General features: G+C 47.5%; 1 protein-coding gene across 4 annotated transcripts in view; it reads left to right on the forward strand.

The window, feature by feature from the left end:
- Nucleotides 1–18,000, forward strand: part of ACSBG1 (acyl-CoA synthetase bubblegum family member 1) — a 36,324-nt gene extending 18,324 nt beyond the window's left edge. For all 4 annotated transcript variants that reach the window (XM_083712204.1, XM_083712203.1, XM_083712205.1 and 1 more), the window contains 9 exons: nt 3,686–3,766; nt 5,678–5,827; nt 7,801–7,977; nt 8,597–8,778; nt 10,536–10,766; nt 11,593–11,810; nt 13,609–13,748; nt 15,924–16,170; nt 16,442–18,000. In XM_083712204.1, coding sequence (XP_083568330.1) covers nt 3,686–3,766; nt 5,678–5,827; nt 7,801–7,977; nt 8,597–8,778; nt 10,536–10,766; nt 11,593–11,810; nt 13,609–13,748; nt 15,924–16,170; nt 16,442–16,518 — 1,503 coding nt within the window. In that variant the 3' untranslated portion in view covers nt 16,519–18,000. The remainder of the gene's footprint in view (nt 1–3,685; nt 3,767–5,677; nt 5,828–7,800; nt 7,978–8,596; nt 8,779–10,535; nt 10,767–11,592; nt 11,811–13,608; nt 13,749–15,923; nt 16,171–16,441) is intronic.
- The last annotated feature ends 375 nt before the right edge of the window (nt 18,001–18,375 follow it).

The following is an 18,375-nucleotide window of genomic DNA, read 5'->3' on the forward strand; positions in this document are numbered from 1 at the left end:
CCAGTGCGACTTCCAGCCATTTGGTGTAGGAGTCCACCACTATGAAGAATGTTTTCCCCTGAAAGGGGCCAGCGAAGTCCACATGCAGGCGTGACCATGGTGCTCGGGCGGACTCCCAGGACTGGACTGGGGCCCTTGGGGGATCTGGGCGGGATTCTTGGCAGGCCTGGCAGTGTTTGACCCAGGCCTCTATCTCTCCGTCAATCCCCGGCCACCACACATAACTCCTGGCAAGGGCCTTCATTCTTACTACCCCTGGGTGTGTCTCGTGTAGGGCTGTGAGGACCCTTTTGCGGAGGGGCTGGGGAACAACGACCCTGCTTCCCCATAACAGGCACCCCTTGTGGGCCGACAGTTCATGTTTGCGGGTTGTGTAGCTGGCGAATTCTGGCCCGGGGCTGCTGCTGGGCCATCCCCTCCAAACCCAGTCCAGGACCCGGGAGATGACCCTATCTTTCTTGGAATGGTGTGCAACTTCTTGTGCCTGAATGGGGCGGTCGGGAAGCAGCTCCAGGCTCATAACCTCTTGTGCAGGTGCCGGGTCGGGGCCTGTTTCTGGTAGTGGTAGCCTGCTGAGGGCGTCCGCATGGCCCATCGCCTTCCCAGGGCGGTGAATCAGTGCATACTGGTAGCTGGCAAGGAAAATTGACCACCTGAGGACACGAGGAGACAGCACTTGGGGGGTCTGCTTTTCGGGGGCAAACAAGCCAAGCAACGGTTTGTGGTCAGTCACCACGGTGAAGGGCCGCCCGTACAAGAAATCATGGAATTTTTTTACTCCCTTCACGATTGCCAGGCCCTCCTTGTCGATTTGTGAGTAGTTCCGCTCGGTTGCGTTGAGTGTCTGGGAAAAGTATGCTACCGGTACCTCTCTTCCATCTGGGAGTTGGTGTCCCAGGACAGCGCCAATGCCATAGGGTGAGGCGTCGCATGCTAGCACCACCGGCAGCCTCTCGTCGAAGTGTGCCAAGACCGAGTTTGAGACAAGCAAGTCCTTGACTGCCCTGAATGCGGCCTCCTGGTGCTGGCCCCACACCCAAGGGGCCCGCTTGTCCAGGAGTCTGTGTAGGGGCTCCGCTACCGCCGCCTTGTGGGGAAGGAAGGAATGGTAAAAGTTCAATAGTCCCAAGAAGGCCTGAAGTTCAGTCTTGTTTTTGGGCGCTGGGGCATCACAAATGGCCCGTACCTTGTCCCCAGTCGGGTGGACCCCTTCTGCGTCCACCATGAATCCCAGAAAGTCCACCTGGGGCACTCCTAGTAGACATTTTTCCCGCTTTACCTTGAGACCCGCTGTCTGGAAACGGTGCAGAACGGTGCGGAGGCGGTCCTCAAACTCCTCTGGTGTGGGCCCGGCAATCAACACATCATCGAAGAAGGGGGTGACGCCAGGAATCCCTTTAAGGAGAGAGTCCATTAGATTCTGGAATATGCCTGGTGCCACGCTGACACCGAATTGCAGCCGCTTTACCCTGAATGCTCCTCTGTGCGTCACAATCGTCTGTGCCTCTGCTGTTGCCTCATCTACTGGCAGCTGTTGATATGCTTGGGCCAAGTCCAGCTTGCCAAAAATTTTCGACCCAGCCAGGGTGGCAAGGACATGGCTGACCACTGGCACTGGGTATGCATGGGCCGTGAGGGCCTTGTTTATGGTACATTTGTAGTCTGCGCAGATGCGGACTGAACCATTAGGCTTGACAGGTGTGACGATTGGGGTTTCCCAGGGGGCATTAGGTACCGGTTCCAGCACTCCTTGCTCCACGAGCCGGTCCAATTCCTCGTCTATACGGGGTTTCAGAGCGAACGGGACCCGGCGGGCCTTGAGCCTGACCGGTCGTACTGCGGGGTCAAGCTGTAGAGCAATGGGGGGGCCCGTATACTGTCCCAATTTCCCATCGAAAACCCCCGGAAATTCCTTGCATATGGCGTCCACGTCCACTTGTAAGCTAGTGTGGTTCACCCCGGTGACAGCTAGCCCCAGTGGTCCAAACCATGCCAATCCCAGTAAGCTAATGTAGGGGCCCTTGACCACAAGCAAGTCTAGTTGCCGCGTCCGCCCTCGGTATTGCACCCTGAAGGTCCCCACCCCCATTGTGGGGACCTTACGTTTCTGGAAGTCCCGGAGGGTGAATGGGGCCGGCCTGAGTTTGGGACCCCCAGTAGGACACAGTTTCCTTAAGGTCCTTGCCGAGATTATGGATAGAGTTGAACCCGTGTCAAGCTCCATGCGGCATGGGGCCCCCTCTATCTGTACCTCTACATAAATTTTCTCTATGTTGGGGTGGGGCAACTGGTATACCTGGAAGTCCGTGAGCTCCGTCGAGTTGCCTTGGTGCGTTGGGCCCCGGGACCTGGGGCTCTTGGATTGGTCGTCTGATGCCTGGCGTCGGGTGGGCCGAGCCCGACACACCCGGGCGATGTGTCCCGATTTTCTGCACTGTCTGCACTCTGCATTGCGGAAACGGCAGGTCCTCCTCTCATGACTTTCTCCACAGCTTGCGCAGTTCCCTCCTTCTCGTCGAGGCAGCTGTGGTATGTGGGCTGCTTGAGTGTGCTGCTGTACTCGGTGCACCTCCTCCCTGTCAGATCCTGAGTCGTCGGTGAGGTCTTCATGGTGGACCCTTGGTTGGGACGGCTGGCTCGGCCGTGCCTCTTGTGTCGACCTCTCGGCAGCTTCCGTTGCCAGGGCCTCCTCCAGAGCGACCTGGAACGTTAGGTCCTTCTTAGCGTAGAGGCGTCGTTGCAGCCTCTCATCCCTCAGGCCACCGACGAGGCGGTCACGAAGCATGTTCTCCAGCTCTGAGAAGTTGCAGAACCGGGCGGCTTGGCGGAGAGAGGTCACAAACCCAGTTATGGTTTCCCCAGGGGCTTGCCGCTTTGCGTAGAAGGCATTTCGACGAGCCACCACTGAGGGCTGTGGCGAAAAGTGCCCCTTCAGCTGTTCCATTATTGTTTTGTATGGAACAGTAGCCACGTCTTCAGGCGCAAGGAGAGCCCGGGCGATTTCAAATGTCTCCTCTCCGCAGACGCTGAAGAATATTGCCCTCTTCTTGGCGTCTTCATCATCGGTGACCCCTTTGGCTTCTAGGAGGAAGGTGAAACGGGAGGCGTACGCTTCCCAGTCTCCAGATGCTGGGTTGAACGGCGAGAAGCTGCTGTCAGTTGCCATTCTGAGTTCCTTGTGTCCCGGAGCTGAAGCCTGGATACACGGTGCGAGGCAGCAGTGCGGCAGGTGGCGGTGCTGCGGTGCTGTGTGTGGCAGTCAGCTCAGCGGGATCCCACCTTCGTCGCCAGTGAAATATACTCGGAGTCGCAAATGATTTCATGCTCTTTATTCAGCTCATAGTGGTGAGGAGGAATGAATGAATGTCCCCTCAAAGTATCTGCCTTATATACATTATTTACACAATGGGCTGCACATGATTGGCTAATTCCGGAATTGTACTGTAAACCAATCAGGTTGTGGATTCACTTCAATCTGGAGCATGATTGGGTGGTTCCTGCCAACCAATCATACTGCTGCATTGTTCTAGGACCAATCAGACTGCTGCATTCTGAATCCTATTGTTCTAGGACCAATCAGACTGCTGCAGTTTGGATCCTATTCGACTCAGTACATAACAGATTTAAAATGCAATAAATTCACATATGTTTCATCTCTCCCCCCCCTCCTTTAAATGTTGCACAGATCCAGAATTGTTTACCACACTTGAAGGCCATTGTGATGTACAGGGGGCCCTTGGCTGAGAAGCATCCCAATTTGTACACGGTATGATGGGCAAGGAACCACAAACCATACAAGAAATTCTGCTTATTTCTGCTTATCTGATTCATTTTGTCTCTTCTTCCTTGTTGCTGGAATGCCTGAAAAACAATGAAAAATGCCTCCAGGAGTGCAAGTTGTTAAAAATAGTAAAGAAGAGCTTTTCTTTGGAATACATTGTGCATGCAGAATAGTTGGTGAGCTTGTTATCCTGCAAGCAGAATATTCCAAGGACTGTTTTCAGGGAGTCTCTTTCTTCCTTTAGTGCAAGGATGGGAGAACCTCTCTCAAGCCAAGGGCCGCATTCTCTTCTGGGCAGCCCGGCAGGGGCCACACATGAACTTGACACACATTTGCAGTTCAAGGGCACTTTCCAGGCAGGCCAGGACACCAAGAAGGCAGGCGAGAGGGAAGCCCAAGAGCCAGGGAGCAGCCTAAAGGGCTGCATCCAGCCTCTGGGCTGCAGGTTCCCATGCCGGCTATACCGGCATTCTGCATGAATTCCCTGAAGCCTCTGCAGAAGAGCCCTGGGGCTCATTTCCCCTTTGCTCTTCAGATGCAGCCCAGCCTTTTCAAATGGCGGCATCAAATGTCTGTGGAAACGGAAACTTTACCCTGCTGCAGGAGCTTGCCAAGAAATCCGCAGCCAGGCGGCTTGGGAGCAGAAGGATTAGCACTTCATGGGATGACAGGGATCACTTGGCCACGATGAGGGCATTATGAAACGTCACCAGGGAAGGAGAACTAATCCTTGACCCATAACCAGAGGGATGGCACCTGCCCAGCGAGTGCAGAGGGCAGAAAAGGACGTTGGCTCACGGAGACTCGCCACAACAAGGAACGTGGATTCAGGAATCTTTAGCTCAAACATCCATTCTTTATCATCATGTAGTTTATATACAATTGTTTATATACAAACAATTTGGTGTAGATAAGGGCAGCTTCAGATCAGCCCCTATCACTGACTTCAGTTAGATTAACTCTCCAGTAAGCGTCTGCTTACACATTATACATTTAAAGCACCTCACCCCCAGAATCCCGGGAACTGTAGTTTGTTAAGAATGCTGGGAACTGTAGCTCTGTGAGGGGTAAGCTGTCATTACCATTTGAGCGTGTTTGCAGCAAGTGTCTTTAGTACAGGGGTCACCAACCTAAGGCCCATGGGCCAGAAGCGACTCGTGGAGGTCGTTTGACCGGCCCATGAGCTGCTCCCAAACTGAGCTGCCCGCTCACACTGCACTAAACCGGCACATCGCGGGGACTTGCTTCCATGGCACTGGGAATCGTGTCTGCGTATGTGCAGATGCCAAAAATCGCATCTGCACAGACGCAGAGCCCGAAAATTGCAGGTGCGCGTGTGCAATCCAGCCCACAGAGAAATCTCCATGGGACTGATCCGGCCCAGGCAAGATAAACCTTGCTGACCCCTGTATTAGCTGATTCACATGTACTTGTACGTTGGGGGAATTTAGTAAGAGTAACAAAGATCAGAGTTTTTTATTTCTCTCTGGTAAACAGAAGTTCAGCAATATTCACTGATTTATTTAGCGCACATGCGCCCTGCAAAAAAGCTCCCAAAGCAGAACACGACAGTCCCGACCCTCAAGCTTATGAGAGCCCACCTGCTTTTGACATCTGCTCCTGAATTCCAGATGGAGCTTATAAGAATTGCCACACAACTCCAAAAATTAGCTATTTAATTTGCTTGTTTTACTCTTCCCTCCTCTTCCCCTTTTTCTTTTGTGTCGTGTTTGGTTTTGCTTTTTTTTTATAGATTGTAAGACAGCAGGGAGGGACTGTCTTGCTTTTATTATTATATGAGCTGTTCTGGAAGTCACGTGGCTGAAGGGCAGGGTAAAAATGCTTTATATAAATGATGTTAAATAAGCAATGTCTCTCCTTCCTGTTCTATTGCAGATGGATGAATTTATGGAGTTGGGCAATGAGGTCCAGGATGGAGAGCTGGATGCTCTAATTGAGTCCCAAAAGCCAAATCAATGTTGCGTTCTGATCTACACATCCGGAACGACGGGGAAACCCAAAGGGGTGATGCTTAACCATGACAATGTGTGTATTCCAGGCACCTACCTCTCCATGGGCTGGCCCATGGCGGAAAAGTGCAGTTTAGTCTTCAGCTTCAAATAGGCAGTACCTGGTCGTGGGAATGCTTGGAAGTGACTTGCATTAAGAACACAACAGGACAGAAAAAAATGTTTCTTAAACTCTAAGCAAGAGAGCAGAACAATCCATGGGGTTTGTTGGGACATCTCTCAAAAGCCTGCCTCCAGAATGTCAAAAATTTCACCCAAACCAGAACGGTTCAGGCCATGGCAGCTGCAGGTAGGGCTGGGAATGAACCCATTTGAAATCATGGAGAGCTGCTCCCAGTCAGTGCAGAAGAGCCAGTGGTCTGAGTCTGCATAAGGCTATATTCCACATGATTTGCACACTGAACCTCCCAGGGTTCAGTTGCTGGCTCCTCCAGCTGGAAGAATAAGCAGACAGCCGGTGATGGAGAAGACTCACTCCCCCAGGCCCTAGAGAGCTGCTGCCTGCCAGAGTCTACTGTGCTGGGCTAGATAGACAATAGGCTACCTCTGCAAAAGGCTGCTTCCTGTGTCCCTGACAGTGGGTGCAAAGTTAGTGACTCCTGTTTCCCTACGTGATTTCTATTCTGGCTGGTCGACCTGCTCCTGACAGCTGTCAGCGGAGAGGTTATTTATAATGTCACCCTCAGCCTGGAAAAATCCCTTGCCCACATGTGTGGGCTGATGCCCTCTTTATTAAAGTATGTTTCCCTCTGCCTGTGATTAAATTCGGAGCCACAGCATCACAGGATGATGCAGAAAAGCATATTTAGATGTGCAGGAGACACCAAAGCCTTGGACTCAGAAGAAAGCTTTCTCTGCCACCAGCTCTTGCACCTGCCTTTGCCCATTGCCCTTCTCCTCACATGCCACAAAGCTTCCCAGTCTTACTCCATTCCTAGTCAAAGTGCTGTGGTCAGAGTGCCGACTGGCGCTGGTCACAGGACGCAAGCTCTTCCCTACTGAAACAGCTTCACTGGCTACCAGCCTGTTTCTGAAGTTTGGGCCCAAGAACCTAAGAAGAGGCTGGCTGCTGGATCCGGCCCATCTAGCCCAGCCTCTTGTCCCCCAGCCAGATGCCCCCAAGGGCAGCCTGCAAGCAGCACCAGAGCACAAGAGCCCCTCCCCTCCTGCTGCCTCCAACTGTGGACTTCGAGAGCCCTTTCCTCCATGAATTTGTCTAATCTTCTTCATCTCTCTATACACATCTGCCCGGGTGCTAAGCTCCTTGGGGAGGACCTTCTCTGGGTCCTGACAACATCAGAAGCTCAGCTGGTGGTGAGACAAGAGAAAGCCTTTTCTGTGGTGGCCCCCAGGTTGTGGAATTCCCTCCCAAGAGAGGTCAGACAGGCTCCCTCTGTCTATACTTCTGCTGGGAGGTTAGGAGCTTCCTGTTCAGGCAGATGATGCTGAGCACTGGGCAGCTGCCACTGCAAACTGAACTTTAATGCTGATTTTAAATGTGCTTTTATGTATTTTAACCATTGTTTTAAACTAGGGTTTACTTTGTATTTATAATGATGCTTTAAAATGTTGTAAGCCACCTTGAATCCCAACCTGGGATTCTCCCAAATCCTTGGAGAGCTGCTGCCCTTCAGAGTCAACATTACTAGGCTAAATGGACTAATGGACCATGTAGCATTTCAAGAAGCTAATTGGTGAACACAAATTTGAAGTGGGCCAAAATCCCCCCTCCCGTCCCCTCTGATCATGGAGCGACAATTCCCAGAGTTCTGTGGGGAAAGGGATTGATTGCTAAACCACTCTGAAAACTGTAGCCCCCTGAACCAACTCCCACTCCCAGAATTATTTGGGGCAAGCCATGAATTGCTTCAAGTGGACTCAGTGTTTTCCATGCATGGTGTGAATGTGACCTTGGTCTTTGCTGATGGAGGGCTCCTCGTTGTCAAAGGACATCTCCATTATCTAACGCCTCTGTATTTATCTGCACAGATAACCTGGACTTCAGCCCATGCCAGCCGGGCAGGGGACATGCAGCCGGCTGAAATCCAGCAGGAGACCATCGTCAGCTACCTTCCTCTCAGCCACATTGCAGCCCAGATTTATGACCTCTGGACTGGAATCAAGTGGGGAGAACAGGTCTACTTTGCAGAGCCGGATGCCTTAAAGGTCTCTGTACAAAAAAATGTAAAAAATAAAAATGCCCCAGTTATTTTTCACTCTTCAAAACTGTCAAGTTGAACTTGGTGTTTTTCAGTGAGGTGATGCAGAAGACCCTTTAAAGCTTTGGAAACCCCTCTGGGAAACAATAAAAAGCAGACTATATGGGGAACAAACAGTTAATTTACTGCCTTCGGGGGTGATTAAACCCTTCAACACCCTTTAAGTGTAAAGTCAGACTAGTGATCAGGATGGTTAAAGTATCATTGACTGCAGATATATGTCTTTATTCTAACTGTCCCTTCCTGGACAAAGAGTCTGTAGATTTTGAAAGAACTACAGAACTCAGGCTGAGCCGAAAGGGAGCACTTTTTGAGAATGTCTTCGGTAGCCACAAAAATCCTTCCCCTCTTTTCAACAATGGGGTCTTCTCTGAAATGAAGCTTCACCCATTCCGAGTGAGGGCAATTCACTCTCAAGTGGCTTTGTTTGACCTCAGAAATATCAACAATATGTAGCCAAATAGGAGTAGCTAGCTAGTGTCAGGCTATATTGTGTTGTCTATGCAATTTCTGGTTGTCTGTGGTCTCTGCTTTCCAATTTTGCCATCCATTCTTGGTCTTCTTAGGGGGGTTTGGTGGGTACCCTGAAAGAGGCGCTGCCCACCTCACATATGGGAGTTCCCCGGGTGTGGGAGAAGATCATGGAAAAGGTCAAAGATGCCTCTTCTCAATCTGGATTTGTGAAGAAGAAAATCCTCTCTTGGGCCATGTCGGTCAGCTTGGAACAGAACCTGAGTGCCTCTTATAGGTATGTCATACAGATCTGGCCAGCAGGAGATTCAGCAGAGATTAGCACCAGGGACTCCTAGTCCTTACAAACAAGCTCGGGGTAGACTTCAATTTTTCCAAGTTAAAAAGGTCAGGTGGTTTTTGTAGGTGACAAAAGACTCAGCTGAAACTTTCAGCTTTCATGTCATGTTAGAACAAGCTAAAAACTAGCCAAGTTCATCAAAGTTAGAGTGCAAGAGACCCTTTACAAGTTGCATGGAACCAGGCAGAGGGCCTTCTCGGTAGTGGTGCCCTCCCCATGGAACGCCCTCCCATTAGATGTCAAGGAAACAAACAAAGATCTGATTTTCCATAGACGTCTGAAGGCAGTCCTATAACTTGAAGCTCTTAATTTTTGAAGTATCGTTGTGCTCTTTTATATTCTGTTGGGCGCTGTCCAATGTGGCTGTGGCAGCCCAGTCAGATGTGGGGGGTATGAAAAACAAATTATTATTAGAAATAGAAATAGCGCTGAATGAGACCCCCAGGTGGAAATGAGGGGAAAGGCCTTCTTCTCTCTCTTCATTCCAGCCTTGCAAAAGACACTCCAAGAGAATGTGAGGCAAGGCCCTTGAAGGGGGTGGAGGTGTGGGAATGTTAAAGATAGTAGGAAAGAATATATTGAATAAGTATTACCCTTCCTTCACTCACACTAGTAAGTGATGTAGCAGAGCAAATTCCACTCAATATAGCTGGAAGCTAGTTTGTAGATTCGTTTGAATCTCTTAGTTAAGATTATTTCCTGGTGTCCCCTTTAATCTCTCCTAAAAGAATAACGACACAAGAGTCTTTCTGAGTAAAGTAGCAAAAAGTTTACTCACATTTCAGTTCACGATTTGATCCCTGAAAGGCAGACTTTTCTTAATAGTTACACAAAGAAAGTGTGAGTTCATCTCATATGGAGACTGAACTCATGTGCTGCTGGCTGAGAGCCAGCAGACAGCAAAATTACATTAAGAGAACAAAATGGCTGCAGGAGACCAGCATGACAGCAAAAGAGAGAAGCAAGACAACAGAAAGACAAAACCAGACTGAGAAAATGGCTGCGTGACTCAGCTCTTCTGTGGAGTCAGCCAGAGCCACGCCCATCTCCCAGGTCACATGCAGGGGGAGGATGCTCCAGACCAGAGGAACAGGAAGTTACCCTGACTGGATGTCCCCCTGCCTGTGCCCACTCTAGGGAAATAAGGAATGTTGCATTTGACTGCACCAGTGGATTACACCCTACAGGAGGGAGAACCCTGAGGGCCAGAAGCTGAAAACTGGAGGGCCACATTCCTCTCTCCAGTTTGAGGTCCCCCACCCCTGGTGTAGTCCAACAACACCTGGAAAACCACAGGTGGCCCGTCCCTGGAGCAGAGCATTTTTGGCCTCTGTCTGTCTCGGGAGACAATGGAAGAGTGTGTTTTTGGGAATGAAGTCAAACTGCTGGAAGGTAGCAGCCCCTGCTGTGGCTGTAGAGACCAATGCAGGAGAGACAGGTTTGGTTGAAGCTGGGGCAGAGGGAGGTGTCTGGTTGTGCTGATGCAGATGCACAGTAGAGTAGACTGGAAGAGACATTATTCTAGGTGGCTTCCTGGGGGGGGGGGGAGCCTTTTCCCTGTGGCTGCTTTGCATATTGTTCCATTCTTGATGTCAGTTAGAAAAAAAATCCATTTGGCCTCTTTTTCTGTATCTCAAAGCTATTGCCATTTCTCGGGGGGGGGGTCTCCCTCCCTCCTCTTTTATTTTCCATAGTGATTTAAAACCCTTTCGAATGAGGTTAGCAGACTCTTTGGTACTTGCTAGAATCCGCCAGGCTCTGGGCTTTTCTCGGTGTGAGAAGCACTTCTGTGGAGCCGCTCCTCTCTCGACAGAAGCACTGCACTTCTTCCTGGGCCTGAACATCCCTTTGTATGAAGCTTACGGGATGAGCGAGACCACTGGCCCACACTGCATGTCCAGCCCTTATGTTTACCGGCGTTACAGGTAAAGCTGTGCCATCTTTGTTCTTGCAGCCTGGTCAGAAACAATCCCTCAGTTAGGGATTGGTAGGAAATTTGATTCTGTTCACACTGAAATGCGAACCAGCCTAATTTGTGCTTTCTGAAACTGTTCACAAACCACAATACAGTCATCTTTGAAACTTGCATTTCTCTGAATTTTGCAATGCAATTCTCTAGCCCAAGTAATGTGGTTCAAAAATACATATATTGAGGTAAAGTATGTATTTTAATCCATGTATCAGTGAAAATAAAGCACAGAAATGCTGGTATTGAGTAATGCTGCTTCTGGGACAAGAAGGGGAACCAGACGGGGTTAGCTGTATTCCTTCCCACTGCTGATGTTTGCACATTTAACTTTTTTTTAAAAAAGTTTTTAAAGCTTCCAGCTGCCATCTTGCCTTTGTCCCCCAGTGCCATTGAAGTTGAATAATTCCGAAGCCTTGTGCATTAAAACAGATGCCCGCCATCTATTTTTATTTTTATTTTAAGCTGGAGCCATCTTCCCCAACTCCTCCAAGACTACAGAATAACTCCAGTTCTGGGGCTCTGAGTTTTACAGCATCTGTGTGTCAGAACACTCACATGTTTTCCCCCCAACAAACATACACAATTATTTATTTTTCCACATGGGAGCTCAGAAAAGGGACACAGGTAGGACTTTGGAGGACATTTGGGCCCTGTCACCTGCCCAAGCAGGGCTTGGGGGGGGGGGTTAGGCCTGCTGGGGGAGGACCACAATGATGCGACTGTCCGCTCTTTGGGCTGTTGGTGCTATCGCTGCTGCTCCTCATGTTCTCTTTCCCTTGCAGCTGCGGCAAAGCTGTCCCAGGTTGCAAAGTGAAGTTAATGAACAAGGACGACGATGGCAATGGGGAGATTTGCTTCTGGGGGCGAACTGTTTTCATGGGCTATTTGAACATGGAGGACAAGACCAGGGAAGCGATTGATGAGGATGGCTGGCTGCATTCTGGAGATCTGGGGAAGATGGACAGCGATGGGTTCCTCTACGTCACAGGAAGAATTAAAGGTGAGAGACGGAACGGAATGTTAGCTGATTATTGATAGTTATAAGAATTTTCTATAACGACATCAGATATTGATTTTAGTGTAGTGCCTAAAATTTTAATTTTAATCTTAAACTTTTCTTATGAATGGCTAATATCTGTCCTTGTGAGTTGTGAACTGTGTTATACTACTTGTGGTTTTATTTGATTTGTTTTGTTGTGTTGTGTTTCATGACGGGCGTAAAGCCGAATAAACATTTTGATTTGAAAGGTGAGATGCCCTTGTGCAACACTTCCTGGGACCTAGTCATTCTCAGCAGGCAGCATGCTTAGCACCAGGGTTGCTCAGTGGAGAGGGCCACACCTTCTTGGTGTGTTTTTAGGGGGACCCTCATCAACCAAGCATCCTGTGCCTTCTCCCCTTGTTAGCATCTACAGGGCCAGCCCACCCCTGAGGCAAGGGGAGGCAACCACCTCAGGCTGCCTGAGATGTAGATCTTCCCTCACTCCTTCTTCCTTGGTGGGGAGGGGGCTCCATTTTTGGGTCTGGCCCTGGCAATCTCGCTCTCTCCTCTCCTGCTCTTTTGCTATTCCAAATCTGCAGTGAATTGTCCTGTCCTGCCCCCTTCTGGTGGTTTTGCAGCTGGCACTTCAGTCTAGCATTTCCACAGGGTGAGGCAGAGGCTCAGCTGTGTTTCAGAGGGAGAACACCTGCTTTGTACATAGAGGTTTCTGGCTTCAACACCAGGCATTTCCACTTTAAAGGTGATGGGGGAAATCTTTCTCTGCGGGAGGTTTTCTCCTCCGGTCCTTGTGGGAGTGAGGTCAGCCCAGGAAGCCCTTACACCTGGGTTTGTCTGCTCCCAATGTACATGGAGTTGTGGTTCTCCAAGCCACATAGTCCCCCTCAGCACACCAGTGTAGTGGATGCAATCCTGGTATGGACAAATTTGTCTAGTTTCTCTCGGTTTCTCATTATTCTGACCATAAACTTGGCTTCTCACATTTCCACATCACTTTGCTTTTTTAAAAAAACAATCCTCTATATTTCAAAGGATAATTGTGTTTCAGTTCACACGTTGAAGTGTGAATTAAGTGGTTTCTCATTGAACTACAGACAGAAACAAAATTCTCTCCCCCCCCCCCCACCATCCCCATAGTCCCATAGCAAGGGCTTTACATTTTCCCCACTTTCTTTTTTCTTCTTCCATGGAAAATTGGGCTAGCACTACAGATGGGCAAATAAAACGATTTCAGTTTCTCATCTTCCCAATCTTCAGTTCAGTTCTACACAGTCAAACATTGATTGTTCAAAATTACTTTTTTAAAAAAGAATTAAATTGCCAGACATACAACCTGTTACAGCCCCCCCCCCCTTGCAACAGCAACCCCAACTACATCCAGTTGTATCTAGTACAAATTTCTCCTGACACCCACCTTTTAAAAATGCAATTTTGGCAACTATAAACATTTTTTGCAAAGTAATTTCCCAAATACAAGGCAGTATAACCTGCTATTTTCACTATTCTAGGCAACTATTTTTTGGCACACTTTTTGTATGCATTGCTTGACTGAAGAACTGTCCTCCAAAATCTGGAGAAGTGTGGATTTTGAAGGATGCCTGATGGGGCGTATATTTTGCAAATTTCTCCCCCATCCTAGAAGGCACATGCATGTCCTTTCTTTGGGCTTCCTAATGTCTCCTCTGGTTTGACTAATCAGAAAGCAAGCTAAGCCATCCATGAGATCTAAACTCCACAATGAGGAATGCCTTGTCTGTCTGTTTCTCTCTGAGTGCAAACCAGTGTTTCCTCTTCTCAGAGATCCTGATTACAGCTGGGGGTGAAAACATCCCTCCAGTCCCCCTCGAAGATGCTGTCAAGAGGGAGCTGCCTCTTGTGAGCAACGCCATGCTGATTGGAGATCAGAAGAAATTCTTGTCCATGTTACTGACTTTAAAGGTACAGGTGCAGCACAGTTAAACATTTCTGGCAGATGTACAAATGAGGCATAGAATTCAGCGGCTCACTCACTTGGTGTTGAGCAGGAGGGGGACACCTTCTCCACTGAAAACTGCTTATGGCAGTGGTGTCTCCCGAAGGGAGGGTGAGAGGCCAGAGGCAGGGGTGTAGGAAGGGGGGCGGGGGGCGCCCTGGGTGCCATCATGGAGGGGGGTGACAAATTATCAAGGAACAATTACTGCCCTACTAGGGCGGTTCATTAAAAACTTTTTTTTGGAAAATGGCTGAGGGGGAAAACAGAAGATGGGTGGCCATTGGTCAGGCATGGTCTAGTGGAGATCCCCAGGGGTTTGGCTAGATGACCCTCGGGGTCCCTTCCAACTCTACAATTCTCTGGTGCAGGCTTGTGCAGAGTTTTAGGTACAAGTTGGATTCAAGGGGTGCATAGGATTGCAGCCCATCTTACGCACCGTCAACTCAGGAATAAGTCCCATAAAACCTCCCCTTCAGTAGTTTCAAGCACTACTACACGTTCCACATAATATCTGTACTGCATTGTTTACTGTGACAGCACCTGCACTTTGGAACTCCCCGCCTATTGCAACAAAGCACGTGCCTTTGCTAGTCTCTTTTCGGGCACCTGCTAAAAGCATTCTTTTTTAGGCAAGCATACCTAGATGCTTAGGAAGTTGAAGTAATTTTAATCTTTATATTTTAGCTTTTGTATGTTCTAAAGTAGGATTGTTAATTTTTCTTGATTTTACTGCTGTGGTGTTTTTTGTTTTGGTAAACCACTTTGCAGGTTTTTTAAAATAAATTTTATTAAATAAATAAACAATAAATATAAATAAAAAAACACAAGCCTAAACACAATCCATCCTGTAGATTTAAGTATCTGTCCACAGTTGTCTACTTGTTATTAGAGGCCCAGAATAAGAAAATATGAAATAACGTAAAACCATTTTTGCAGGCAAACAAATTAAAAAAATTCAATGTGGGGGGTGACAAGAAATTTTCCGCACTGGTTACCACCTGACCTTCCTACGCCTCTGGCCAGATGCCGTCCCAATGTTGTCAGATTCCAGCTCCCATCAGCCTCTCAGCCAGGACTGCCTAATATCAGCGATGGCAGGGTGTAGCTCTCCCTGGTCTATGAAATGCCATCCCCAAAATGGTTCAGCTGGTACATGCAGCATCATCTTTTCCAGAACTTTCTGCTCTCTAAATTTGTAACTCTCATTGTGCTGCTTTGAAAATCCTGTTTCTGCATTTTTTTAAGCATGCGCTTTTATTCCTTTAAATTCCAAGATGCTTTCTGGGGCTTGCTGCAGTTTTTAGTTCTCTTTTACATTTACTTGCTGCTTTTATATTGTTGCATTTTAAATACTGTGGATGACTGCATAGTGTGGAGAAGAAAATGGGACAGAGAGACGCTTCTCTACCTTTCTCCTGTTAGCAGAACTTGACTCATCCAACAAAACTGCTAAGTTCAGAAGAAGCTTCTTCCTAGGAGTCAATGGAAATTGCTGCCCCAAAGGGCTGAGAGCTGCCAGCTTACCTTGGCCCTTAATTGGGAGTTGACAAAGAGAGAATCCAATACTGTCCCAGGACCTGGAAGCTCTGGGTCTGAGATGAGAAGCCTCAAGACAGAGATGCCCCCCGACTTCACTATTGAACCCTCAGCTCTTCCCAAGCCACAACTCTCAGTGACTCTGCCCCCCCCCCCCCCAGTATTTTGGCCTGACTGAAATGTCTCCTTGAATGCAAATCATCTGGCTTGTCTGGATGTAAGACTCTCTGTATGTAGCAAAAATGAAACAAATCCACATTTGCTGCTCTGCTCCCTTTTTGCCACTGGCAGGTGTCCTCTCCACCGTAAAGGCTGCCCGAAAGGGCATGTGGCCTGGCTGGAAAAGGTTCCTCCCTCTGGACTAGATGGAGCTTTGGCCAGATCCGGTCGGGTTTCTCTTCTGAGGCAGTAGGGAAGTTCAGGCTGGGTAGCCTTCTTGGTACTAGCAGGTCCCCTTTCCACACCAGGATCACTGCCACAGAAGTACCTGTGTGAACACTTTATACTGTAAACCACCCTGTGATCTTCAGATGAAGGGTAGTATATAAATTTAACAAATAATAAAAAGTTGTTTATTTCACCACGCTCTCCTTCCCCATTTCCAGTGTGCATTGGATCCTGAGACTTCTGAGCCTACAGACAGCCTGACCCAAGAAGCCAGGGAGTTTTGCCAGAAAGTTGGCAGCAAAGCCACTCAAGTGTCTGAGGTTGTGCGGACAAGAGATCCGGCTGTTTATCGGGCCATCCAAGATGGCATAGACAGAGTCAATGGACGGGCAGCGGCCAATGTTCAGCGCATTCAGAAGTGGGCAGTTCTACGAAAGGATTTTTCAATTTCCAGTGGGGAATTTGGTAAGTTTTCCAAGGGCTGGGTTACAATCTGGAATTCAGTTATATTAAAAATTCCAGATATATCTCTTTGGAGGGATAGTAAGACTGCTAAATTTTGGGTTTGACTTTGGTAAATGTATCCAGTAAAGTAGAACTGCAGGATCTCTGGTGTATTCCATCCGTCATATGCAGTTCTTCAGCTGGGATCATTAAACCTCTGGATTAGAATCCACCTTTTCCACACACACTTTCCTAATGACAAACTGCTAATATCAATTCATTTCCATTTTAGGTCCAACCATGAAATTAAAGCGGCAAACTGTTGTTGAGAAGTACAAAGATGAAATTGATTCCTTTTACAAAAAATAAAGTCAGCCGTCCAGTATTGCTCTTCAAGCTCCAATAGAACAGAAACGCACATTCTGTAGAATATGTAAGACCATCTTTCCTAGGAAGCTGTTTGAAGAGGAGCACCGGATACTAACAAGAGCACGTTTTGGGTTCCACTTCTAAATGCTAATTAGGCTGCAGAAGCCAGAGAGAAGCACACACCCCAGAATCAGTGTTGGGAGGGGTCCAGAGGGTCGTCTAGTTGAGCCCCCTGCAATGCAGCAATCTCAACTAAAGCATCCATGGCAGATGGCCAGCCAATCAATCCAATATTCATTCCAGTGAATATAGGTTTTCATTCAGCTTATTGATAGGGATGGACCAATCCGCCAGTTGTGATTTCTCATTTTCAGTCCAATCTTAAATAGGATTTGCAACTTTTCAACATCAGTTTGTTTCTTTAAAGAAAGCATTCACTAAAATTCACCATCATTTTAGTGTGCATTTCTCCAAATACACAAATCTCTATTCTGCCTTGGTCAGACCACACCTGGAATACTGTGTCCAATTCTGGACACCACAATTTAAGAATACTGGCAAGCTGGAACATGTGCAGAGGAGGGCAACCAAGATGATCAAGGGTCTGGAAACCAAGCCTTATGAGGAACGGTTGAGGGAGCTGGGTATGTTTATCTTGGAAAAGAGGAGACAAAGAGAAGAAATGATAGCCATTTAAAAATATCTCAAGGGCTGTCACATGGAACAAACTTGTTTATTCCTGCTCCAGAGGGTAGAACCCAAACCAGTGGCTTCAAGTTACAAAAAAGTTGATTCTGACTGAACATCAGGAAGAACTTTCTGATGAGAGCTGACAGTGGAACAGACTCCATTGGGAGGTGGTGGCTTCTCCTTCCTTGGAGGTTTTCAAGCAGAGGTTGGATGGCCATCTGTCAGGGATGCTTTAGTTTAGATTCCTGCATTGTATGGGGTTGGACTAGACAGTCCTCGGCTTCCCTTCCAACCCTACAATTTTGATTCTTTATTGGCACAATCAGTGAGAAGGATTCTCCTAATATACATATTTTGTATGCAGTTTTCCTAAGTAAGATACATTTTGACTTTAATTTTGACCAATATATGTAGTTTTATGCACACTTTCCTATAAGATATATACCTTTGGTTGGAGAACTGCATTGCAAAATTCAGAGAAGTATAATTTCAAAAGTTAGCTGCGTTTTTGTTTCCTGCATTGTTTTGGGACACGCTAATTTGGTATGGTCACATTAAAATGTGAACTAAGCTAAATTTCTCCATCTTTATTTATAGCTTCTGGAAACAATTCAGATTCAAACACTATTTCTGTTGAAAACATAACCATATTTTTTAAAGTTATGTTTTCTAGCAAATGAAGTTAAACATACTAATTTGTACTAAATGCCACAGAACTGCTTTCATTGAATGGGTGCAGGTTGTATTTTTGTCAGCTGAATAACAAATTAAAATAAAATTATGTAGATCAGACTACAGAATTCAAGTTTTGCAACAAATGAAAAACAGGCATTGGCACAAGATGTAACTATGAGTTAAATCAATGGTCTTTTAACCCAATCTTACAATCTTTTTCTGGTCCTGGCGAATCCAGGTCTCTCTTAGCTGAACCAAGCACCTTCTGAATGCAAAGGTTAAAAACACCTCTTGAATTTATGCCGATTCATTGTAGTAGCAAAGAACATGACAACACAAAGCATATTCCTTATGTTCCTTAATAGGACTTATTTCCAAATCAACATGTAGGATTGCATTGTTTGTGTTGAGGCAAGAGCAGGGATAGGGAACCCCTGTGGAGGACTAGCCAAGGATATTTTTATTGCACACCCATGATTTGTGCTCGTGATG

This window comes from Podarcis gaigeae (genome assembly GCF_964106915.1).
Source record: "Podarcis gaigeae genome assembly, chromosome: 14".
NCBI classification, from domain to species: Eukaryota; Metazoa; Chordata; class Lepidosauria; order Squamata; family Lacertidae; genus Podarcis; species Podarcis gaigeae.